Genomic DNA, 25,810 nt, shown 5'->3' with positions numbered 1-25,810 from the left:
GAGCCTGCCTGACTTGAAAGCCCAGGCTTTCGCATAATCCCACACGACCTTGCACAGTAAGGTGTAACGTTACAGACATATGCAGCTGAAATACTCTCTGATCATGGGCTCTGTGCCCAGCGTTGTGCCAGGGGTGGGTAGGGTGAGAGGAGGCTGAATTGAGCATGACTCATTCATGACAGAAAACAAGCTCAAACTGGCTTAAGCAAAAAGGGGACATTTAGTGGCTCATGTAACTGAAAGACTAGGGGAAGCACTAGCTTCAGGCATAGTTTGATCCAGGTGCTCAGACAACATTGTCAGGACACGTTTTCTTTTGTTTCACCTCCTGGTTCTCTTTTCCTCTGTGATGGCTTTTTTCTTAGACAGACTCTCTCTGTGAGGAGGTAAACTGTTTTCCTCAGTGTCAGATCCCTACCCTCACATCTCATTGATGTCACCAGAAAGAGAGCAGATGTTCTGGGCAATCACAGAACATCTCTCTGGCCTTCTTGGGTCATGTGCCCAGCCTTGGCCAATCCCTGTGGCCCGGGATGTGCAGAGTTCTCATTGGTCAGGCCTGGGACATGTGTCCATCCTTGTTGGGTTAGGGGGAAAAATCAGCCCTGTCCACACCTCTTGGATGAAAATGGTGGAGGGCTAGGGTTTCCAGATAACATACGGGGTGCCCAGTTCAATTTGAATTTCAGATAAATAACACATTTTTAAAAATATAAATATATCCCAAATACTGCATGGTACATACTTATACAAAACAATGATCGAATCTGAGATCCGAGTTTCACTGAGTGTCGTATGTTTTTATTTGTGAAATCTGGTGAGCCTGTGGAGGCGTGCCTCTCCAAGGAAGATCAGAGTGTTGCCAGAAGAAAGAGGAGTGGATGCTGAAGGGAGTGGGGGGAGGTCTGTTCACAGGTGCCCAGTGCAGAGGTGTTGAAAGGGACGAAGAGCTTTCCTTCAGCCTTGGACTCCCCCTGAAGGCACCATCTGTGAAGGCCGCCCTGAGAGCTGTGGGTAGTCAGCAAGAGAAGTCTTGGGGTGGGGGTGCTCAGAGAGGGCTTCCTGTACTTGAATTAGGCCTCAAAGAAGGGGAGGCTTTCTTGGAGTGGGGGTGGGGTGGATGGTGGGTGGGAAAAAATGTCTGTCCTCACCTGCCTGCCACTCAAGCCTGAACCCTGACATTAGGGCCCCTGGTACTTGACCTTGCTGGCCTGGCCATGCGGTGATGCCTTGTCCGAGACTAACGGGCCCGTCTGCTCTGTGTGAATTCACCAAATGTGTCAGGATTCCTCCAACTACCCAGGTAGTTCAGTGGAGAGATGGCTTAGGTCCACAGGTACCACGGAGGCAGAGCCTGAGACGAGGATTGTGTGCCAGTGATTCATGGAGGTCTGTTCTCTGTCTCTCCCAGGACAGGCCAGTATGGGAGGGGAGGAGACAGGACAGAGAAGGGGAAGAAGGCAAGCAAGGTGCAATTGCAGGCAAAGTCTTGGTTTTAGCCTGACCCTGTGGGGAGCTCTGGACTATAAACTGTGGCTCAGAGTCAGTCCCCACCGGAGGTGTGGAAGCTGGACTTTCATTCTGCTCCAGGCGGTCCCTGGCGCAGGGCTACCTGGTGGGGGCGGGCTGTGGGGTTTGGGGTTCTTTGACCCCACAGACAAAGCCCTAGGGCTGTTCTCTGAAGAAACCTCCCAGGTGTGGGCTGATGGCGGGGACTGCACACTGGAGGAGAGGGTTGGGGGGTAAAAGAGACTGAGAGGTGAGCCTACATCAAAGGATCTAGAGGAGTCGGGGAAGTCCCGCATGTGGTGGACAGCTTGAAGGGTTTCCTAATGCAAACAGTCTGTAAAGGCTTGAGAAGTTCCCCAGCAGATCCCAGGATTTCCCCCAGACTACATGGGCCACGGAACCCGGCTCACGGAAGTGCTCACTCCCCGGCCTCCGGTGGAGTTGAGGGGCTGTGGTCTTTATTTCCGGCCCCCGTGGGGGCTCATCTTTTGCTGCTGGTTTTGGATCTGATCATGCGTCTGCCACTCTCCAGCTTTGTGACTCTGGGCAAATCCTGTCACTTTTTGAGGCCTCAGTTTCTCCATCTGTACTCTTGAGAGTCCTTAACCTAAATTTCGCAAAAAGGTTCAATGTGCAATTTTATCTGTATGGAGTTTTTCTGGGGGGACATTCTTAGAGGGGTTTGGACCTTTCTGAATGAGGGTTCCAGTCTGGCTCCAACACCTGTGGTCCAGGAGGCTGTGTGTGCGTGTGTTGCAGGCTTCTCTCCCGCTACACACAGGCACACACCAGGTGTCCTGTCCCGAGAGCCTTCCTCCCAGGAGGTCCTGTACCTCCCAACTGCTCACGTTCTCACCTCCTCTCTCAGAGCCTCAGTCTCCTCATCTGTAAAAGGGGGTGATAGCTCCCTTACTGACCTCCCAGGGTTGTTGGGTGAGTCAGATGACCCAAAGGCTGCAGAGGAACAAGGTACAGGTGTGATGGATGAAGTCACTGCCATGGATGCCTTCTTGCCCCCAGACCCAAAAGCATCCTCAGACCTTGGATGCTGGCCACACAGCATCTTCCAGACCTCCATGGACTTCCCAGAGGACCACTCTGTAGCGACAGTAGTCCTAGACGTGGGTTGCTGACCAGACCAGCAGGGGCTGCCTTCCTGATCCCCCAAACCTACATTTTTCCCTCCCTCCCTCCCTCCCTCCCTCCCTCCCTTCCTTGCCTGAGAATGGAAACGCAGAATTTGGTGTGCAATGGTTGAGTTGGGAGGAGGGAGCTGCCACCCTCCCCCACTCCCGGTGACAGCCCAGTTTGACATGCTCAGCTGGCCTCATGCCATTTCTGGAATCAAGGCCTTGTCTGCATTACATGACCACAAAGAGGGGTCTTGCCAGCCCCTCGGCTTCCTATGCGTGTGCAGCCTAAGGCACTGGGAAGTGGCGGTTTTCTGGCAATGGTCTCTTCATGGTCGGTGAGCATGGCGTGGCTGGGGGAGGGAGCAGTGGGGTCTGGGGAGCAGAGAAGCCCAGCGCCTCCACCTTCCCTCCCAGCTAGGACCAGGAAACCACCCAGTTCACTGGAGAGTTGCAAACCTCACCATCTGTTGGGGCCAGGACGCTGCTGGCACACTTCCGTGCGCCAGTCCTTCTAGAACTGGCTCGTGGGCCCATTTTTGCTTGCTTTCATGTGCTTTCTTCCAAATGCCTTGCTATTACTTCTGATCGTAGAAGTCCTCATGCACGTTGCTGGCAAACAACTGACGACCTTGAATCCGGCGCCCAGGAACAAACCTCTGGGAACGTTCTGGTGCCGGTCTCTCCAGATGGGTCTCTCTGACTGCATTGCATGGAAACACATGCAGATAATTTGAGCAGATGCAGTCGGATGCTCTCTACTCTTTGGCAACTGCTTTTCTCTTTCAAGAAAATGCGGGGAATGTCTTTCTGAGTCAGTAAGCATAGAGCCGTGTTTAGTCGTCAACATGTATTCGTTGCATGCCTCCTCTGTCAGGCACTGATGTGTGTGTCACATGGCGGTAAGTGCCCCAGACAAAACCGAGGCAGGGAGGAGGGTGAGGGGGTGGAGGGGGCGCTGCAATTTTAAATAGGGGGGTTTGGGACTTCCCTAGTGGCGCAGCGATTAAGAATCTGCCTGCCAATGCAGGGGACACGGGTTCGAGCCCTGGTCCAGGAAGATCCCACATGCCGCGGAGCGACCAAGCCCATGTGCCACAGCGACTGAGCCTGTGCGCCACAACTACTGAAGCCCGTGTGCCTAGAGCCAGTGCTCTGCAACAAACAGAAGCCACGGCAATGAGAAGCCTGCATACTGCAATGAAGAGTAGCCCCTGCTCGCCACAATTAGAGAAAGCCCACGCGCAGCAACAAAGACCCAATGCAGCCAAAAACAAACAAACAAACAAATAAATAAATAAACAAATAGGGGGATTTGGAAGCCCTCACCCAGGTGATGAGGTGACGGTGACGAAAACGTGAAGGAGGGGTGGGAGGAGGGGATATTTGGCAAAAGAATTCCAGGCGGAGGGAACAGCAAGTACAAAGGCCCTGAGGTAGTGCCAAGCATGTTTGAGCCACAGCAAGGGGGCCTGGGTGGCTGGGGAAGAGTGACACAAGTAACAGATGAGGGTAGGGAGGTGATGCAGCAGATTAGGTGGGGCTTTGCGGGGCGTTAGGAGGACTTGGAAATGGGGCGGGAGGTGGGTGCAGAGAATAGAAAATGATCGTCATCATCCTGGCGAGGGAGGATGGCCTCTCTGCATGGCCTGGAACACAGGGTGGATGTGGAGGAGGTGAGGACCTGGTGTCAGGGTACCTTTTTTTTTTTTTTTGTGGTACGCAGGCCTCTCACCGTGTGACCCCTCCCGTTGTGGAGCACAGGCTCCGGATGCACAGGCTCAGCGGCCATGGCTCACGGGCCCAGCCGCTACACGGCATGTGGGATCTTCCCGGACTGGGGCACGAACCCGTGTCCCCTGCATCGGCAGGCGGACTCTCAACCACTGCGCCACCAGGGAAGCCCCAGGGTACCTTTTAAAGGCAGAGCCAGCAGGATGTGTGGTGGATTGAACAGAAGGGTTGGAATAGATGTGGCAGGATGACTCCCGGGTTTCTGGCCTGAGCAACAGGAAGGAGGAAGCTGCCCCAGTTGGACACAGGGAAGAAATCGGGAGCAGGGCTGGGACACATGAGGTCTGAGATGCCGGCCCAGCGGCTTGATGGAGCTGTCAGGTAGGCAGGGGAGCCGCGTCATTCTTCTTCATGGATCAAGTTTAATTTCAAAATTTAATTTCTTTCTAATAGAAAAACGTCACATGTAGGGAATTCCCTGGCAGTTCGGTGGTTAGGACTCCGCGCTTCCTCCGTAGGGGGCACGGGTTTGATCCCTCGTCGGGGAACTAAGATCCCGCAAGCTGTGTAGAGTGGCCAAAAAAAGGGAAAAAACCCCAAAACAAAAGCAACAGCAAAAAACCATTGCCTGTTCTCGGTTTAAGAAAGAGAAAGAAGAGAGACAATACAAAATCCAAACAGTCTAGAAAGCTGGACAGCTGGAGGGACAGCTCCTCAGCTCCCCAAGAGCAGCCGCTACTACTGCGCGTCCTTCCGGAAACATTCCGGAGCATATGCCTCTTTTCTTTATAAACACAATGGGATCAGACTCTAGGCTGTTCCTCACCTGCCCACCCACCTGACAGCAGCATGGACCCTGGGACCCCTCACTCCCAGTGTCTTTAACTCTTCTGTTCTTTCATGGCGGCCTCTTGTGTGACCCTCAGGGCACTCCTGGGTCACAGGCCCATTTTACAGGTGTGGACACTGAGGCACAGATTGGGCGACACATCATCAACTAAGATCCTGAATGAACTGAGTCCTCTGGGAGTCCAGAGGGGTGACCCTTGATTCTGTCCCAGTTCGGTGGAGTGGGGATGTTGGGAAGCAGCAGTCACGCCAGAGCGGGGGCAGGGGTAAGACTTCACCCGGCAGTCGAGGGGAGAGGGCTCTCCCTGCAGAGGAAAGAGCATAGGCAAGGTTTGGAGGCCCTGAGGCAGGCGGTCCAGCCGGTGCGAGTGATGGTGAGGGGTCGTCAGAGCTGGGGTATGGGGGTGAGGTGAGGGACCAGGAGAGAGGAAGGCAGGCCTGGTGTCAGCTAGGATCAGAGGGGCAGGAAGATGACTCCTGCAAGAACTTCAGGGCCAGATGGGGTGGGCTCTGTGTGTGTGTGTGTGTGTGTGTGTGTGTGTGTGTGTGTGAGAGAGAGAGAGAGAGAGAGAGAGAGAGAGAGAGCCTGTGTGTGTGTAGCAGGATGGCCCCAGAGTCTGGCCCACACCCTTGTTCTCTGCTTTGCTCATGAAATTGACGAGGACTCGGGATATTCGAAACAAGAGGATCTTATTCATCTATTTATTTAAATTAGCAGAAGCAAGAGCCTAAGCGTCTCACTCTCAAGGCTGAGACAAATACCACACTTCCCTGGGTACCCTGGCCGCACGGGGCCCCCAGCTGGGCTGGCCTTGGCCCCGGGGAAGGGCACACAACCTTTCCCCACAACGAGTGGCCCGTGGTCTGGGGAGGCCCCGTTTTCTGCTCAACAGACGACAGCGCCGTCTGTCATAAGCAGCCTGGCTCACGGCCACCCTGCTCGGCAGGGCACACGCGCTGGACCCTGGCAGCAGACCTGGGGCCTGTCCCCAGGCCAGGAGCTGCTGGCAGAGGCAGGCCCAGCTGCTCGATCAGAGGCGCACCCCAGCCCCTTTGGCCTCTCCCGTTATCAGCACTCGGCTGCGGGGCACGGCAGGCCGGCGACGTGGAGGCCAGTGGTGTGATGACCAGTGGCACGGCAGACCGGTCGCGTGGCAGGGTCAGCTGGCGGTGGCACGGCTGGCCAGGGGCCAGGCAGGAGGCAGAGACTCTGAGAGGTGCTGAGTGCAGGCAGCCTGCCGGGGACGCTGCTTGAGGCCTCGTAGGGTGACTGAGGCCCTGCCGGGTCCGGCTTTGATCAGCTGTACGGCGTCCCGAAGACAGCGGGGGTGGAAGAGGATGGGGGGGCAGAGAATGAAATGGGGCCCAGAGAGAGAAGGAACAGCTGTGCTGACGACATGCTGACTGCCTGGTGTGTGCTGCACGCTTCCATCAGTGCTCCCATTTCCCCTCTGCAGCTGCCCCGCCAGGGGGGTGTGGGCGTTGTTTCCATGTTCAGATGGGGAAACCGAGGCACAGACAGGTGAAATCATTTGTACAGAGTCACTCAGTACACAGCAGAGGAGCCAGGGTCAAAATCAGACCGTCCAGTGAGCCACTTAACCTCTCTAAGCCTCAGTTTCCTGGTGGCTGAAGCGGGGCGACAGCGGCCCCCAGCTCGTAGGGCTGTTTGGAGCATTTAGCAGCGCACGTAACGTGCTGAGCGGAGCGCTGGCACATGCCGGGCCCTAACCAAAGAAACGCTGGTTATGATTATCACTGAGTCCTTTATATTCGTGACCTCAGTTACTCCCACGCCGCGACAAGCCCGTTGGATCCTGATTTCCAATGTAGAAACTCCTTTGAACACTGACTTGTAGGAAAATTCCACTCACGCAGCCACAAGCCCCGTTCTCCGCCCAGCCTGGACAATCTGCCTTGCGTTGGGTCATCTCCTCCGAAGAGCGCTGAAATCCCGGGGGCTGGAGGCTAGGGCGCCTTCTGGGTCATGCTAAACTTTGCCATCTTCTGCTGGCATCAGCCATTTTCTCCATGTCCAGAAATCACATTCCAAAAGCATGAGCTCCAGAAGGAGGGCCTGTGGTTGGGGGGGAGGGGGGAGGAGCATCTGTTGGGCCGTGAGAACCTTCTTTCATCCAACCTCACCAGCTGCTTGCCTCATCCGCCCGGTGCCTCCCCTCTTCCCACCTGTCAGAAAGAGACTGATGGCTCAGAGTGGAGGTGGGCACACACTCCAGCTTTGGGCTCCTTAAACCTTGTGGTTCCCGGAGCACGTTCCGCATTCTGCTGGGGGGATGGCCCTTGAGGTCAGTGGTGGACATCTTGTATTTCAATGGTCCTGTGTTTGTGTCATATGCATGATATTTTTTTTTTTTTTTTGCGGTACGCGGGCCTCTCACTGCTGTGGCCTCTCCCGTTGCGGAGCACAGGCTCCGGACGCGCAGGCTCAATGGCCATGGCTCATGGGCCCAGCCGCTCCGCGGCATGTGGGATCCTCCCAGACCGGGGCACGAACCTGTGTCCCCTGCAACGGCAGGCGGACTCTCAGCCACTGCGCCACCAGGGAAGCCCCTGCATGATATTTTTTAAAACCCCAACTCTAACTAGGACATCACACCCACGATTTTATTGATCTTCTTGCTTACGGCAAGACTAGTTCTAAAATAAAAAGAGAGAGAGAGCCAATTTAAAGAAACGTATGAAGTACTCGTGGTAGCCCAAGTGGGACCCAGTTCCGGGGGAAGTTGGGACGATGGCTTATGGATGCTGACAGCTCGCTGGGGTGACAGCCCAGGGAGTGGACTTTGCTGGCTCTTTGCTGCCTGGGGCCGGCCGTGTCTCCAGGACAGGACAAACCCATCTTTGGGGATTATTTGTACCCTGTAGGGTCTAGGACCTGCGGCTCAGAGGAAGGGGATGTGGTGGCCCCAGAGTCTGGCGCCAAGGGTCAGAAGCCCTCCCCGCCGTCCCACTCCCTGCCCACGGCCCACCTTCCTGAGAAGCAATCCTTCAAGTCCAGGAAGGAAGCTCAGGCTGGAGTCCCTGGGATGTGGGCCCAGGGATTACACCTCGAGCAGATTAAAAGCAGCCAGGGAGAAATCTGAGGAATTTTAATTACTGCCGCACATCCCTGGAGTCCTGCAGCCCTGGTCCTCGCGGGCCAAACACGCCAGCCAACTCTGCGGGCCTGCCTTCCCCTCCTCCACCCAGCTCTCTGGGCTCCCGCAGTGGGGCTGGGCTTGGGGACACTCGTGGAGGTGCTGCAGCAAAGCAGGCGGTGGCAGCTTCCTCCCTCTGGCTTCCAAGCTTGGCTGGGAATCTTGGGCTGGGGTTTTAGGAGACTGTGGCTTCGTGCTGGGGGTTTTGGGGGTTGGAGCTTCCGGCTGTAAGTGACCTGAATTGGTGTGAACAAGGAGGGCCATTTAGTGGCTTCTGTAACTGTCCTTGCCCAGGAAAGGCCGGTGAGGGTGGGCCTGACTCAGGAGTCATCCAACAGATACTTATTGTCTACTGTGCATCAGGCACTGTCCTAGAGCAAAACAGACCCGGATCCCTGCCCTTGGGGAGCCTACGTGTTACAGAAGGCTGGGGCTGAGGCCGTGAGCGAGCGCCCTCTCCCAGCCTTGGCCTCTCTCTGTCCCCGTGGGAGCTCTCTTCTGGGGTGGGCCTTCTCCAACAGCTGGAGAGGAGATTAGATGCAGCCTTGGCACCAGAGAAGACGTCTTTCCCGCCAGCTCCCGTGAGAAAGATCCCGGGGATGACTCCACTTAGCTTAGCGGATGCTGGGGGACAGGTGCCGGGCCTGTAGTGCCCACGGGTGACCCGCGACCACGGGAGGCTGCGGTGTCCTCAGGGGAGTGGCTGAGGGCTCTGCCCCATTTTGCTCATTTGAGAGGAGGTACCATTTCTCTTTGGAAGCTGCCCCTTGAGATCTGGGTTCTGCTGAAATCAGGTCCCGGAAGAGTGAGTCTGTTTCCCTTCCATCCCTGGGGAGGAGGGAATCCCCAGCCCTGGAGCCAGGACCCCCAGAAGTCCCCCCTAATGCTGCTGCCAGCACCCTCTATCCCTTCCTCCCGCCCTTGTGGGGCAGAAGTATAAAAGGTCCACAAGTTAGAGGCATATGTTGGAGTTGGGGACATTGAAGCCCAGAAAGTGGACGGCCCTGGTTTTCCTCTCACTCTTGATTCCTGACTGTAGCCCAGGAGAAGGAGCCGGCCCCCTACTGGAGGAGGGGGCTGGAGCCCCAGAAGGTCTGTGCTTGAGGGGACCATGAGAATCGTCGTGGCCTGCTGCCCCATTCTCAGGACAAGGAGCCCGGGGCCTGGGGGCCCTAGCCCAGCCCAGCCACTTTTCTCTCCTTAAGTGACCTTGGACCAGCCACTTAATCTCCTGGCTGATCCTCAGTCCCCTTTTTTATCAAGTGGGTTATTGGGTGCGGTTTTGTTAAAGCAGGTTTTAATGACCCAGGTGACACGTGAATATACTTGTCTTAAAAATTACAACAATTTTGATAAAGTTGAAGTTTGTGACTCCTATTTCCCTCCATCTCGTCTCCTTCCTCTCCTTGGGGGTAGCCATGGATGTTGGGTACCACGGGATATTGGGATGTGGGTGATCTCACGGTACATGTGTGTGTTTGGTGTTTTCTTGGGTATGCACATAGCATCATACCCTGCGTGTCTTCCATGTGGCGTGGGCTCTGTGTGTCAGTGTGTACGGGTCTGCCTGACTCTTTGGAGCCACTATGTGGTTTTCCACTGCGTAGATCTAGCATACTTTCCTTTGATGGGTGTTCAGCGTGTTTCTGACTGTGGGTTGATAGGAACAACGTTGCCCTCAACATCACTGAACTTGAACATGCCTCCCTGGTGCCCACGCGTAAGTGTTGTCCCAGGGTAGACACTGAGGCATTGAATCACTGGGTATTAGGGTTAGGCTCTTCTGAGCACGTGGCAGGAGTAGGGCGCTACAGAAGGAGGAGAGAAGTTCATGCTTGTGTTCCCACCTTTGCATCAGACACCGTCCTAGGTATTTTGTCTGCACTTTCTTACGGAGTTCTCTTTGACATCGAAATCCCTGTTTTACAGAAGAGTAAAATGGGGCCCAGAGGGGTTAAGTAAAGCATCTGCCATCACTCAGCTCCCAAGGGCGGGCAGGCAGGCGCCTGCCTCCCAGGTCCGGCTGGGTTCTGGGAACGGAGCATCCCTGCCCTGGCCGGCCAGAGCTTGCTCTCCAAGGGGCCTGCCCACAGCAGCGCCAGTTCCCCAGGAACGCTGCCTCTGTGCAGTGTGCTGGGAAGAGGGAGCTCGCCAGGAATTTCCTGGATCAGGTCCAGGGCAGACTGCTTGGATCTAAGGGTTACAGGGTGGCTGGGTCCTGCCTCCCACCCTTCTCTTCCCCCGGCATGTCCCAGCCCTGTGCATTCTTGGAATCTATAAGTTGTGCCGTGTTCTGTGGGCACCAGGAGTTTCCTTTGAAACCCCGTGGCACTAACATCTGTTAGCTCTTAGAGAACAGAAAGATTGACAAAGAACTGCTGGGGCAGGCAATGGGGAGAGATATTAAGCTCAGGGTTATGAAGTCTCAAAGACAAAGAGGAAAAACCCCAACCGAACTCCAGCCCGCTCCCCAAGGCCCTGTTTTGATGTGGGTTCCCGTCTCTGGAGGCCTTATAAGGCATTGTGCCTGCAGTTCTGGGCTCTGGGCTGGTGCTGGCTGCACTCTCGGCACCCGGAGGAGCTGCCCTCTCTTCCTGGGGCCCAGCATGGGGCAGAGGAGGGCAGTGCTGGGACTTGGGAGGGAGGCAGGTCCGGATCCTGTGGCCTGAGAGGCCACCAAGCCCGGCCACTAGGCAGGAGGCAGCCTGGCACCAGGCTGGGTGGGGCAGAAGGTCTGGGGATCCAGGAAAGTCTTTGATGAGAATTTGGAGCAGAAGCTGAGTCTGACTGTCCTGGAGGCCAGAGCAGAGGGGGCCTGGCACCAGGGGGCCAGAGTGATGGCTGAGTGGACAAAGGGAGATCACTGCCTACCATGCCCCGAGTGTGGGCTTCCTATAGGGCAGTGGTGAAGGGTAAGGGTTTTGGAGCCAGGCAGCCTGCCTTCAATCTTGGCTCTGACACTTACTAGCTGTGTGACCTTGGGCAAGTCACTTAACCTCTATGTGCCTCAGTTTCATCATCTGTAACGTGGGGATAATAGTGGTTCTACCTCAAAGGACTGCCCTGGGGATTAAATGCAAAGTGCTAGAAATGTGCACCAGGCAGGAGAAGAGCGTGTTTCTCGGTGTCTGCAGGGCCACTTTGGGTCTGGTGAGCTTTGCCCAGCAACGTTCTGGTAGCCATTTGACAATAAGAGTCAGAGTAATAAACAGTAAGTACTGTCTGTCGAGCCCCCATCGTGGTATCAGCTGTAATGCTAAGTACTTTCCGTGCAATGGCTTGCTCGATCTTCACACCCACCCTGAGACAGTGTGACTGCTCTCATCCCTGTGCACAGCTGGGGAGACTGAGGCACACTGGAGATAAAGCTCCTTCCCCCAGATGACCGGCTTGTGTGATGCAGAGCTGGAATTTGAACCAAGGTCTGAGCAACGCCAGTTCCATGCCCTGCACCCTCCGTGCTAGGGTTCCCACTGGGGCTCGTGCCTGTCGAGGGGTACAAGTGCCTTCCTGCAGGATGGTCCTGAGGGCCTGGCCCCAAACCCTGCATGCAGGGCTCCCGGCTGACTCTTGGCCCTGTCCCAAATCTACGGGGGAGGAGCCGTGGGGCTTTTGAGTCCTGCAGGACAGATGGGAGTACTTGGCCCCTGACCCACTGGAGCTGCTGGCTGGGCTGTTTTCTTGCGCTTCTTTAAGCCTGATTCTTGGTCCCTGGCAAGTGGCAGGACTCTTGGCCACCTCTGTCCCCATGCCCACAGGAGCCCCGATTCCACTGTGCAAGCTCAGGCCAGGCACTGGAAGGCGGTGGCTCAAGTCTTGGCTCTGCTGATGACCCAGAGCCAGTCGCCGGGCCTCTTGGAGGCTCCTCTTGTTTAAAGCCAGGGCTCTTGGGAACCCTGTTCTCCAGAGGTTCTGGTGAAGATTCCAGTTGGTCGGTGCCTCATACATCATGAGTGCTTGGTGATGTAAGTGACTGTCATTGGCATCATTTTCCTGTCTCATTCCTTGAGGGTTGGGGCACTTTCTTTGTAGAAAAAAAAACAATAGCAATTCTACCTCTCACTTTACAAGTTGCAAATCATTTTTTGGAGCATCTGTTCCTTGAGAGATGGAAAGAGCAGGGCTGCTATGATGATAAAGGGAGATAATATAAAGTGCTCGGCGCATAGGAAAGGCACAATAAGTGTCAGCTGTCTTCTTATTGTTGTGGTTTATCACCATATGCCCATTTTACAGGTAAGTAGATTGAGGTTCGCAGAAGGCAGTGGCTGACGCCACATCCAGGGCGAGGGCGGCCGTGGAGCCAGGATGTGATCCTGTGTCTGGCTCAACAGTTTACGTTGCCTCTGGTGCAGTGATTCAAAGCTTGAGGACCACAGACACGGCACTCCTCAGGCCCCGGGCTGTCTGGGTCAGTGGAGGAAATGAATTTTTACCAGAGTTGGGCACCTGCGCTGCACTGTGTGTCAGCGGACCACGGTGCTGAGGGCCCTTCGATCTGTTATACAGAGCAGGGTAAGGTTTACCGGGAAGAGACCGACCCCAGAACTTGCCAGAACTCTGCTTTAATATGCAGAGACATATCTTTAATATGTCAGAGAGCTGGGTCCTCTCAGCTGACAGTTCTTCTCAGAGAGCATTGAAGCCGTCATCAGAGTGATGACTGTGGGTGTGTTATACACACCGCGAGGCATCGTTATAGGGCTTCCAGACGGCTGCTTTGCTGCTGGTGACATTTGGAGTCTTTAAACTCCTCTGAGTGTGCCAGTAAAAAGATGCAGGTGCCCAAAAGTTTCCACCTCACGGGTCCTGTCGGCCTTGCCAGGAGTGGTCAGGGTGGCACAGAGGTCAGCGCTGGCTCCCAGCCTCCACAAGGCCCCAGCACAATCAGGTGTGTCGTTTCCCTTGAAGATGGTCGCCCGCTCCTGTGAGGAAGCGCTGCCTGCCAGCCTTTCCAGGGAAGCGGCATCCGTCTTCCTCTGGCATGAAAGATCGACTCTAATTGGCTGCTGGGGCATCCCAGCCATCTAATGATGCCAGTTGAGTGCGGCCCTTTCCTGTCACCGTCTCCCAGTTCCCCCGTCAACTCCAGCTCTGTTAACACAAACAGCCAGTTTACAAGCCCAGGAAGTGTTCGGTGATTATAATAATTGGCAGAGGAGGAGAGAGAAGACATCCTGACTCGAGGAATAAAGCAGCCTGGTTTTGAAGTCCATGGGACACCAGGAGTCTGAATGACCACATTTGAACAACCTCTAAGGAAGAGTGTGTAATGCCCCAGAACGATTTGAAAGAAGAAAGAGAACAGAGAAAACCATCTCTAATCCATAAAACGTTAGCTGTTCATCTTTAAAAAACATGCATGCAAGAGACTTATCTCCAGCTGTGTCCAATTGATAAGATCAGCTATACAAAGCATTGTTTTTCTTTTGTTAATCAAGGCGAGCTCTGGTTTTTCTTTCAAGCATCTCCAGTGCAGGGTTTTTTTTCTTCTGATTTTTCAAGAAGAGGGTGTTTTTTCTTTTTCTTTATACTTTTTTTCTTTCTTTTTCAAAAGGAGAAGTTGGTGAGAGCTGCTGAGTTTGGGCTTTTTTATTGCTTGCCTTTTTGTGGTTCAAGAAGCACTGCCACAGCATCCTGTGGGCATTAAAAAAGATAAAGCGGTGTGACACCCCACCCCCTCAACCTCATCTCTCCTCCCCCAAAGAGGAGCGTTTCCCAACGTGGATTCCTCAGAACACAAATCCCATGTGATGCTTTTGAAAAACAAAACTTCATGGTCTAAATAGGTTTGAGGGATGCAGCATAAGCTACTACTTAGATATCCGCAGCATCCGTTACCATAGTAAGTCCTGCAGTAAGGGGTCTCGTTTACCTTTGTTTATAACAGTCTTTTTTGATCACTTCACTCCTCCTGGCAGAATACCAATAAATACAGAAGACGGTTTGACAAGCGCTAGTCTGTTCTCCTCTGTACCTAGAGTTGTCCTACTGGGGTGGGGTCAGATAGGTGGGACCTTTATTGCCATCCCAGAAATTTCCCAGCCTCCCAGCCTGTGGACCAAACAAACTTCCCTTGCCAGCCTGACAACACCTGAGTGGCAGCCTCACCACTGATTGGGAGCAGCTCTGCTACATGGGATGAGATACCGGACATTTTTAACTCATGCTTGGGGACCAAGGCAAGGCGTGTGCAGGCCAGTAGCTGGAAGGTGCGTGTGTTGGGGGAGATGCAGGAGGCGTGATTGAAGGTCAGTTGAAGGCGGAGCCTATAGCTTTCTAGATATTGTGCTGAAGAGTTTGGGTTTGTGTTAGGGAGCCCCCTCTATAGCACACCAGGCCCTCTTTATAAACCCACCAAGACAGCCCACCTGGGACCCTCTGGTAGAGGAAGGATCCAAACTGAGTTCTCTTCTTGGGACCCACATGGGTGACTATGGTCCCGAGTCCATCAAGTTGGCTCAGAGGGATAGAGGAGGGACATTTTCTGATCTCATCTTTGTCTTTTTCCAGGGTGGAGGGTGGAACTCCCTTTCCGGGGGAGAAGTGTGGTCCTGTGTAATGTTTTGTGGCGGGCTATAAGCTGAGAATAACTTAGTTCCTAAAAAGTAGTGCAGCGATTAACTTTTCAAGTGTGATAGGATCTACATAGTTGACCTAAATTCCAATCAGAACAGGGTCCCTGCTTCTTTGCGACCAGCCACACACACGTTCACAATGCCACCTTGGCCGTAATGATGCCAGGTTCCTACCTGACCCCAATACTCCTTTAATATCCCTGCTTTTTCTTCCTGTAGGAGCTCGTGGGCGAAGTTTTCAGAGAAACGCTCAGCGAGGAGGAAGAGGAAGACTTTCGGTTAGAAGGTATTGGAGTCCATTGTTTTCTTCCCAAAGGCAGTGAGGTGGGGAAGGGCCATCTGGTCTACCTCATGCCCCAAGTACCCTCCAGAAAACCGGCAGACCAGGTGGAGGAGGACTGGACTCTGACTCTCGGTGGGGGTGGGCTGGGAGTAGGTGGGGTGCGAAGCAAGAGGGAAGTGTAGCATCTCGTAGGTCCACTCCGGGAGTGGATTCAGACCACCCAGGCTCACATCCTGGCCCTGCTCCGTGTTAGCCGTGGGGTCTTGAACAGGTTGTTTGACCTCAGCTTCCCTGTTGGAGGTGAGCATAGTGACCACTCATAGGCCCCTCAAGCAGAGTTAGGTATGTAGTGAGCACTGCATGAAGTAGCCCTTGTGTTTCTCTGCTTGTGTCACTCACCTGGAGCACGGGTATGTGCACACGCACGAACACCCCCAGCCCCTCCCCAGAGCTCTCCTCTGTAGCTCTCACTCCTTTCTTTCTTCAAGGAGAAGCACTGCATTGTAGAAAGAATTAGGACACTCGAGCAGAGGGCCGGCCAGCCACTGACATGCTGATTTGACTTTGGGAAGCCATGTACCCTTTCGGAGCCCAAGTTTCCATGTTTGTAGAATGGGAACGAGGGCCTTTTCCTGCCTGATTCCCTGAGTTGGTGAAAGGACCGGATGGGATCGGAAAGCATTTGCTGAAAGGGATAGCATTTCCCTTTTTTACTCTGAATCAGAGGAGAGCATCACCGAACTGGGGCAGCCTTATGACAGTAAAGCCCTCTCTGCTGGGACCAGGACAGGCAGCTGTTAGGAGAGCTGGGGCCCCGGGGTCTCTGGGGGGAATCTAGGCCTTGGAGGGCTTGTAGGGCCTTGACAGGAGAGGAGACTGTGCCGGGAGGTTCTGGAGCAGAGCCTGGGCCAGACCTGAGGACTGTGGCCACGTGGGGCCTGAGAGCTGTGATAAATGTAGAATCCCTGGCTCCACCCAGGCTACTGAATCCACTCTGCCCTGCAATAGGCTCCCCAGATAACTTGTATGCTCATTGTACTTTGAGAAGCGCTATTTTGAGAGATTCATTCAGTAGCCCGGGAGCTGGAGGCTGGCTGGAGACCCAGATATCTCTCAGGCTTTGCTTAAATTCGAGCAGGTCCTGAAGAGAAGGGGAACAGACAGCTCTGTCCAGGCTCTGGGGTGTTTCCCTTGAGCATGTTTGCCTGTGGATCTGGTGGCGACACTCAGGGATTCAGTGGCTTTGATTCTCATTGTGCCCTGGGCTCCCCCAAGCCTCAGCTATTATCCTCAGCTCCATGGAAAGACGCTGGGGCTTGGTACCTAGAGTAGATCTGGGCAGTCAGGTAAAGGTCTGCAGGATGTAGGGTCTGGAGGCTGAGGTGACCCCAGACATTGATTACGTGGGCTTCAGCACTCATTCCATTTTCTATTCATTTGCTCATTCACCTGGTAACTTAGCAAGTTCATCCTCTTGTTCATTCATCCTTCCATCTATTCCATCCACCACCCATTCACTAGCCATCCAAGCACCCACCTGTCCACTCGTCTATCTGTCCATTCATCTACCCATCACTCACTCATCACCCACCCAATAATCCATGACCTACCCCATCCAGCACTCATCCATCCGTTTGTTGCTCCCCCATCACCCAGCCATCACTGCCTATTCATTCATCTACATACTCTTTTGTCACCCATCCATCAGCTGGCCAGCCTTTATCTATCACCTAGCCACCCATAATCCATCCTCTGCCCATCTCTTCGTCATCCATCACTCATTCCTTAACCCATTTAACCATCCTCCACTTGCCATCCACCTATCTCACCATCTGTCTATCTCTTCATCATTTATTGGGTCCCTGGTCACTACCCCAAATGAGGCACCTCTCTGGCCATGGAGGCTCAGTCTGAAATCATGGAATTGATTTCACATGAGGCATCTTTCCCTGCAGACATGAAATGGCCTGCCCACAGAATCCACCTCTCCCTGCTTTGTTTGATCTCTCTGTGCAGAGCATGCCCTGTTGTAATGAAGTAGGAAGAGCACTTGGCCTAGGAGCCCATAGACCTGGCTCCCCTGCCAGCTCCTGCAGGGACTTGCCGTGGCTCTTGGCCAGGCCCCTCCCGCTTGGGGCCCCTTCGCCCTCTGTGACACGATGCGTGGGGATGTGGACTCTGTTGCTGCTCAGAGGATGTGGGCACCTTGTAGGAAGGATGAACTGCTGTGGGGTGGTACTTACAAACATTGGTTGATGGATGGGGGATAAATAGGAGGTGCCCGAGGGTCCCAGCTCCTGTCGGGGCAAAGTGCGGAGATTGGTGGCACTTGGTCTGTCCCTACGGCCCACCAGCTGCAGGTCGAGCTTTGAGGGCAGCCTGGGCACCTTGCCGATCACTCATGGTGTCCAGGCACATCAGTGCCACCACTGACGAGGGGAGGGCTTGGGAGCCACTAGCCTGACTCAGTTTCCCAACTGAGGGGTTAGATCAGGTTGCTGGTGGTCAAGTTTCCAGCCCTTTTCTTCAAACAAAAGCTTACACAGAAGCACAAAAGGTAAGACAGACCAGGTTGCCGAGAGATGCGGTGTGTTATATTCAGTATGTTATCTTTTATGTAAAAAAGGGTACCAGACAATACTCTGTATTTCCTTGTGTATATGAATGTATACCACATATGTATGTATACTATTGTGTAGCTAGAGGTCTAGACGGACAGAAACAGTAGTTCCTTCTGGACAGGGGAGGAAGAGACTAGAATTGGAAAGCGTGGTCAGAGGATTGTAGTATTAACTGTAATTCACGTTTTAAGTTTTACGAGAAGAATGTGATCATATATTCCTTTGAAATGAAAGACTAATAACAGAATTAAAAAGTGAAAATAGTGTAAATAAAGCAGTAGGGTGGGACTGCTCTGGGCCTGCCTGTGTGGCCCCTGAGACTCCTTGGAGGTGATGCTGGCCCCAGTGACCGTCTGTGGTTCTCCGGCCACCGCTGGCGCCAGGTCCGAGGCGCCCCCTTCCGCCCCAGGATGAAGGACATGGCTGTGGACGGCAGGCCACCCCATGGCTAGGCCTGGTGGGAGTAGCTCTGCCGAGTCTGGCCACGGAGAAGCGTCCACCTGGCCTGGAGCTGGGGCTGCGGGCATCCCTCTGTGCCTCGGGCCAAGGGAGAGCAAGCTGAATCCTGAATCTCTTCTTTGTCTTCCTGTCGGCCAAGTTCATTGCCTCTTGGCTGGCTGGAGGGCTGTTAAGGGAAAAAAAGGCCATCTGAGGCGTGAAGATAAAAAGAAGTCTTTTAGCCATCCCAGGAGAGGATGGCTTTAGCTCCTGCGTTGTTATGTAAAGCCGGCCCTAATCCAGCGTCTTAACTGCCTTAACTGGCCAGCTGGGAGCTCACGGGATGGGAGATTAAGGCTGGGCTTGGAGCTAGGGCTGGGGCTGTGAGCTCCTTTTGAACTGTGCAGAGAACAAAGTAAGCATGAAAAGTCCCGCGCTCCAGAGCTGGCCGGGTGTGGAGGGCGGGACCCGCGGCTTGGGAGCTGGGAGGGTGGCGGGGTGGCCAGAGGGACCTTCCTCTGCTGACCCAGCAGGGCGCTGAGGACTGGGGAGGGTCATCCCACACTTCACTCCAGTGTCCACCGACGTCCCCACCTCCCCAGTTGGGCAGGACGACAGGTGGTGGCAGCCTGTGGCTTGTGGCCCGAGGTGGACATTGGTGTCAGGCCTCCGGGAAGCCCTGTGTCTGGGGGTGTCCTCCCCACCCAGCAAAGACTGAAGTACTGTTCCCGTCAGGAGGGAGAGACCTGGTCGCAGGCCCCTTCTCTCCAGCGTCTTAGCTCTCTCCCGCCTCTCACCCGCAGCCTCTGCCCTCTGAGTGTCAGTATCGTGGCTGTTTCTTGTCTGTTGACCTCTTTGCTTGGAGGGGACAGTGGGCAGAGTGCAACCAGCTTGGCATCTTCCATAGAAAGTTGACTCCACAGAACCCAGTCCTGCCTGCATTAAGGACCAAAAGCCCCTGAGTCAGGCGGCCCTTCCCACGGGGGCCAGGCCCTCCCTCCAGGCTCCCAGGGCTGCTGCCAGGCAGGCCTCCATTTGGCCCAAGCCGGGTTTCGCCAGGCAGAGTCCGTGGGGTCTCTGCTTCCCTGGCCGTGGTCCTGCCGAGCAGAGCAGTGGTGTTGGGACTGAGACCCAGACGGCTGAGCAGCCCCACTGTGAGTCCAGGGCCTGTCCCAGTCTGCATGGCTCGAACGTTGTCTTCCTGCAACCCCATCGGAGTGCATGAGAGGCACCCTTCTCCCTTGATTCTGAAGTCAGACCCCAGATCCAGCCTGGCTTTACCACCACTCACTGTGTGACCTTGGGAGAGTCACTTAACTTCTCTGTGCTTCAGTTTCTTGTTGGGGGCAGTCATAGTATTCCTTCCTCAGAGTTCCTGTGCAGATGGCGAGGTTATATAAGCCCTGAGAACAGCCCTGGTTCAGAGTATGCCCGTGTCTGTGAGCTGTCCTGACTCTTGTCTCGTGGGTTCCTCTTTCTTGAGGGGGAGCCAACTGGTGTTTGTAATTATTTACTAGTCCAGATCAAAGAAGGCCTATTTTCAAAGCTTCTTTAATCCTATTAGACTCTCTGAGTGTCTCCTATCACTCTCAGTGTGCAGCATAGCCTGGCATGCCATAAGTGCTCAATAAATACAGATCTTCCTTGACTTACGATGGGGTTACGCCCCCATAAACCCATTGTCAGTTGAAAATATCGTTAGTCGAAAGTGCATTGCGTACAGCTAACCTACCGAACGTCATAGCTTAGCCTTGCCCACTTTACGTTAGCCTACACTTGGGCAAAATCATCTAACACAAAACCTATTTATAATCAAGTCTTGAATAGCTCCTGTCCTTTATTGAATGCTGTACTGGAAGTGAAAGACAGAATGGCTGTCTGGGTACAGAATGGTTGTACGTGTATGGATTACTGACCCTTGTGATCGTGTGGCTGACTGGGACCTGGGACCCACTGCTGCTGCCCAGCATCACAAGAGGGGTCGTACCGCACGTATCGCCAGCGCGGGAAAGGATCCAGCTTTGAAATTCGGAGTACAGTTTCTACTGATTGTGTATCATTTTTGCACCATTGTAAAGTTGAAAAATTGTCAGTGGAGGACGTCACAACTGTGCTCACAAGAAGAATGGAGCCAACACCGTGAAGTCACTGGAGGCAGGCCCCCAGGCAAGCCCCATGTGCCCCCCTCCAGTCCATCCAGGCTCCCAGGTATGAGATGTCAACCATTCACAGAGCAGAGGAGCCCTTGGGAGGCCGTTAGTCCCCTTCCTTTGTGGTAAGAAATCTGAGGCCCAGAGAGGGGATGTGACCTGTCCAAGGTCACACAGCAGACTGAGGACAGTCTCTTCCTCACTCAGCAAGTATTTACTGAGTACCCGCTGCAGGTGTGGGGCCTTGCTGGGCTCTGGGTTCGAGCCACCCACGAGGTCGGCAGACCTTGCTGTCAGGGTGTCGACATGGAGGAGGCAGGGTAGTGGGTAAATAAGCCAGGGAGTGAGCACACAAGGCTCTGGGAGTGGCGCTCAGGGAAGAGGTGACACCCAGGGAAGGGTGGAGTGTGACAGGCCTCTCTGAGGAGGTGACATTTCAGCGGACATGCAGGTACCAGGAACGAGCCGCCACGGGAGGATGTGAAGGGTGAGCTGAACCCCAGATGGGAGGAACGTGGGGTTTAGGGGAGCACAGAGGGGAGGCTCATGTGGCAGCAGGAGACCTGGGGGATGAGCATGGGGCCACGGGCTTGGGTTTCACGCTGCTTTTGGAGAGAAACTGTGGGAAAGTTTGAGGTAGGAGAGTGTCAGATTCTGACTTCCATTTTCACCAGTTAATTGTGGCTCCTGGGAAGGTTGGGTCATTCCGAGGAAGGAAGGAAGCAATGAAAACAGGAGGTGATTGCGATAGTGCAGGGGAGAGGTGATGGCCTTGGCCTAGCCTGGGGCTGAGGGGCTGGAGAGAAGTGGATGGGTGTGGGGGAGAGGGGGGAGGGCTGGGAGACAGGAGGTGGACGGTCGGGGGCGGGGGAAAGAAAGGGATCCCGGGCACACCTTAGAGTTTTGGCCTAAGGAACTAAGGAAATGTTGCTGGTACTTCTGCGGTGGAGGTATTGGCAGGTGACCGTCAAGGCTTTCGTTTCTGGATATGTCAGTTTCAAGATGCCTGTTTGACAGGCAGGTAGGGATGCTGAGTAGACAGTTGGACACCGAGTCTAGAGTTCAGGGATCATTTGGGGAAAAGAGAGAGAGAGACAGAGAGACAGAGAGAGAGAGGGAGAGAGTGAGGACTTCTCAGGAAGTGGCCACAGATAGCTCCATGGGAGTCCTGGGTGACGCTTGTCAATTGGTGGGACTGGCCGGTGGTTCCCATAAGTCTGGGAGGAAGGGGAGTTCACTGCAGAGCAGCAGGGACCCCCAGACAGAGGGGGCAGGCAGGCCACACCCCGCTGGCTTCTCTCCCTCAGTTCAGAACCTGTCCTGCCGGTGAGTGTCAGTCGCCCAGACTCCACTCCAGTGCAGTCCCCCCAGAAGCCCGGGCTTCAGCCGCGACAGCAGTTTCTCTCAAGTCTGTTCTTCATAAAAGCTCAGCTTGAACAGTGGAAATTCTGACTGGTGTCAGATACCGAGGAGGCTTTCATAGTTTCAAGTAGCTCGGGGTTAGATTTTAAAAGTTGAATTTCATCACATGTTTTAACTTGGGCGGGGATGGGGGAGAGTGGAAGGGACATGATATTTTTAGCCCAAAGAAGGCTTTTTTCCCTTTCCCTCTCCCTCTCCCGGCGTTTCCCCCTCCTTCCCCCAACAGATGTTTCGTCTCAATCCTATTCAAACCTCAAAGCAGAGTGGCCATCAACCTTATGCTCTGATGAGAAAAAAAGGCCAGAATGCTATTTGTTGGGAAGGGTTTTTTTTTTTTTCCCCTTTCTTCTTTCCCCTCAGTCACAACTGGCCCTTAAATAAAATCTACTTACAGAAAAATGTAACCTGGGGAAGCAGGAGTGAGGAGAAAAATACCCAGGAAGGGGTAGACACCTGCTGGTGGAAACTGCCAGAAACCAGCTTCGAGAGTATTGCACTGGGTCAATTATATGTTGTTGTTGGTTTTGTTTTTCCTGAAAAGCAAGGGCTCCAAGTGATGGATAGTTAAGTCAGGATTCTTTGGGTTCTTTTGGATATGCAACCCAAACGCGCTTAAGATCTGCCTCATGAAATTGAAAAACTCTGGAGTAGATCTTGCCTAAGAAGGGCTGGTTGGATCCAGGAGCTCAAACCATGTCATCAAAACACACACACATACACACACGTAGTTCATCCTCTCTCCCTCCATCATCTCTCCCTCTGCCCTCTGTTAGTCTGTCCCATAAGGTGGCCAAGATGACTACCCTGATCTGGGTGCTCACATCCTACAAGCTGAGCTATCGCAGGTGAAAGAGAGCTCCCAAGTCCATTATTTCTTGCAGAAGTTTGATTCTTACTTTACTGGACAAAGTAGATATAGATTTTGTGGGACCCAAGCTTATCCAGTTTGGTGGGGTCTTCTTTAAGAAAAAGAAGACATGCTTCTCTTTCATAACTATGAACCAGTTATATACAAATATATGTATTTATATATTACTGTTTACAATATATTTCCCACTAAACCTAAATAAATATACCCCCAGCTCACCCTCCCCTTAGCGTGATTCCAGAAATGCTCGTGTTCACTCCAATACCATGTGACACAAGGGGACGTGTGGGAAGTCAGAATGGGAAGAAACAGTGTTCTTAACCGATTGAGGATAAAATATCTAATTTTGAAAGTGCCACAAAACCAACCAAACAACCAATGTCAACACATTTCCAACTTGGAAGAGGCCCGTGCAAGCGAGAGGCCCAGAAGCTCTAGCTTCCTTAGCTCCACGATGAACTGTCCTTTGCCACTGAGCTAAGTCACAGGGCCATCAGGATGAAATAAGCTGGTCGGGTCTGGGCGCTGGGCGCATCCCGGAAGCTCAGAGTGGGATCAGCCCCTGGTAAACCAGATGGATTGAGATGGGGGAGGGGTGGCCCCCTAGAGAAAACCCAGATGCTATTATCAGAAGGGGAGAATGGTTGTGGGACAGGCAGGAACAGGTGTTAACTATTGTTGGGTGACAGAATGGAGAGAACAGTGGCTGGGGAGGCAGGAAACTGGGATTTTAGTTTTCTGTTCCTACACCGTCTGCGTCCACATCCTGATTGTGCTGCTTCCTGTTGTTGCATTTTGATGATGATGATGATGGGACACTTCTACGTAGGGTGACAGGCACCGTAATGTATGTTGGAGCTGCAGCAGGAGTATTCGGTCAAATGAATAATGATAATGAGAGTATAAGCGGGCATCACTGAGCAGGGAAATCTAACCTAGCCCCCTGAGGGCATGAGGGCATTTCTTCTCAGAGGTAGGGACGTTTACAGTGAAGACCTGAAAGGTGGACAGGAGTTGGAGAGACAGAAAGAGTGTGCTCTTGGTAGGGAAAAGCAGCTCGGTGGAGAGATGGGGCTGAGAGACAGCAGCGGGGAAATGGCTCAATCAAGTTTGCTTTTTACACTTCGTTCCCTCTTGTAAAATGCAAACGGTAACACACCCCGCATGGTGCTATTAGGAGGACTTAATGGAATAACGTGTGCACCCACTAACTTTACCAGCTTCCACGTACAGCCCGCTGCCGTGTGCAGGGACAAATAGATTTGCGTATCTCTAGACCCTCGTTCCCCGAGGAGAGCCTCACGCAGATAATGCAAGAAACCATTTGGCCTGGAATGCACATATGATATCTTTCTCTTTTTACTGGCAGTAGATTTACCCTCCTAATTATATTTGGCATAGGCTAATATTAAAATTCATCTGCATTCCCTCTAACAGCTGCTTTCGGAGGGTTGGGGAGTCAGAAACATCCTGGCAAGCCACCCTGAGCCTAAAATATTTGTGGCAGATAATCTGCATGTGGACAATTGAGAAAGGCCTGTGGCTACGTTAAGGCCAGGGTCCAAGCTCTGGCTTGTGTTAAATCTTACTTACATTGTATCAACTGAGAAGAACTTGCCAGGTAACCAGGCTAAGAGAGGTGTGCACCTGGCATTTCAGCGTTAGTAATTTCTGGTCTTTGGTGGGGCTGATTTAATCATACATGTTTCAAATTTGTCTCTTCTTCCAAAGTTTAATATCAACCAGGCCTTTCTGGATTGTGTTAAAATAAGCTGGCATTGGCTGATATCATCCAGGGTTTGGATTTTAGCCGACATCTGGGATTCAGGAACAGACCTACCCCTTTTAAACCACCCCCTTTCCCATGCCAGTTCACAGTCTCAATCACACCAGATTCATGGTGTTTGTTATGCAGCCTGCCTTCCGTCCACCTGTGGGTGGGGTTTGCTGCAGTGGACCTCGCTGGGATGGAATATCTGCTCTGTGCACGTACGGTACGTGCTAGGCACTGTGGGCAGCCCAGGAGGCAGCAGCTAGCAGAGCCAGCTCTCTCGAGAAACTTGCATTCTGCCTGCGTGGATGTGACCGGCTCCCGTGAAGCCATCAGGAGATCCCAGATAGGACTGCAGACTGAATGGGTTTAGACAGCCCTCTGCTAGCAACAAATGCATCTGTACAAATTGGAAAAAGGGGCCCCTCCTCCAGACATCTTTCTGCCATCTGTCCGAAAACGGTCACAAGCAATACACAAATCTAGGATGTCCGGCATATGAACAGCGCCCCCTAGAGTTGTACCGTGCACAGCCGGCTTCTCAGAGCCGGTCTCCCAATGACCCCAAATGACCCTGCCCCCAAGGCCAGGGGGGGAAGAACCCTGGGGCACTCCTCCTGCTCAGGAGGGTGGGGCCTCAGGAGGCTGGATCTGTTTCATTTCACAGCCCTTCTTCTTCTCATGCTTGGGCGGCGCCAGCTGTCAACAGCTCAGGCTGGGTGGGCTATGCCGTCCTGCTCCCTGGGTCACTGCTAAACAGTCCCGAGAAAGTGACCGTGGCTCTCCCAGCGTGAAGTCCCACATAAGCCTCAGATGCCTCCCATTAGGTCCCTGGGTGGGTGTCAGGGACCCATGATCAGAGTTGCGCCCATTCCGGCATTTCCTACTCTCCGCGGTGCTCAAGCACTCTCCTCTTTCTCTCTCTCTTCCGCCCCACCCCCACCCCCTTTTTTTAAACTGGGGGAGGGGAGAGGGAAGAGACTGTCTTTGATCTCAGCGGAGGAAAAAAGTCTGTTCTGTTCAGGCTTTTGGCTAACACAACAAACAGTGTTTAAAATTTAACTTTGCTTAATTAATTAGTAATTCTGTTTAATGCTGTCTGATCTCCCTCCAAAAGGTATTTTGAAGCTTGAGAAGGGAACATCAAAGGGAGCCGGGTGAAGATGGTCAAGTAATGCATTTAATCTGGCAGTTGCTAGGGGTGGAGAGATGCCAGGTTGGGAGCTAATGTGGGACAGAGCCATCATCTGGTAAACACAGACGTCCGGCTGGCTCCTCGTGGCTGTGGCCGTGGTGAGA

The 25,810-nt window shown here is 53.5% G+C and overlaps 1 protein-coding gene across 1 annotated transcript in view; it reads left to right on the top strand.

Moving 5' to 3' along the window:
* NKD1 (NKD inhibitor of WNT signaling pathway 1) overlaps positions 1 to 25,810 on the top strand; it is a gene marked incomplete at both ends in the record, with an annotated part of 85,390 nt that overhangs the window by 41,515 nt on the left and 18,065 nt on the right. The window contains one exon of the mRNA XM_082863588.1: positions 15,178 to 15,244. Within this exon, the coding sequence (XP_082719714.1) occupies positions 15,178 to 15,244 (67 nt within the window). The remainder of the gene's footprint in view (positions 1 to 15,177; positions 15,245 to 25,810) is intronic.

The sequence above is a fragment of the Leucopleurus acutus genome (assembly GCF_964270905.1).
Source record: "Leucopleurus acutus genome assembly, chromosome: 20".
NCBI classification, from domain to species: domain Eukaryota; kingdom Metazoa; phylum Chordata; class Mammalia; order Artiodactyla; family Delphinidae; genus Leucopleurus; species Leucopleurus acutus.
This window is presented reverse-complemented; position numbering and strand designations above follow the sequence as displayed.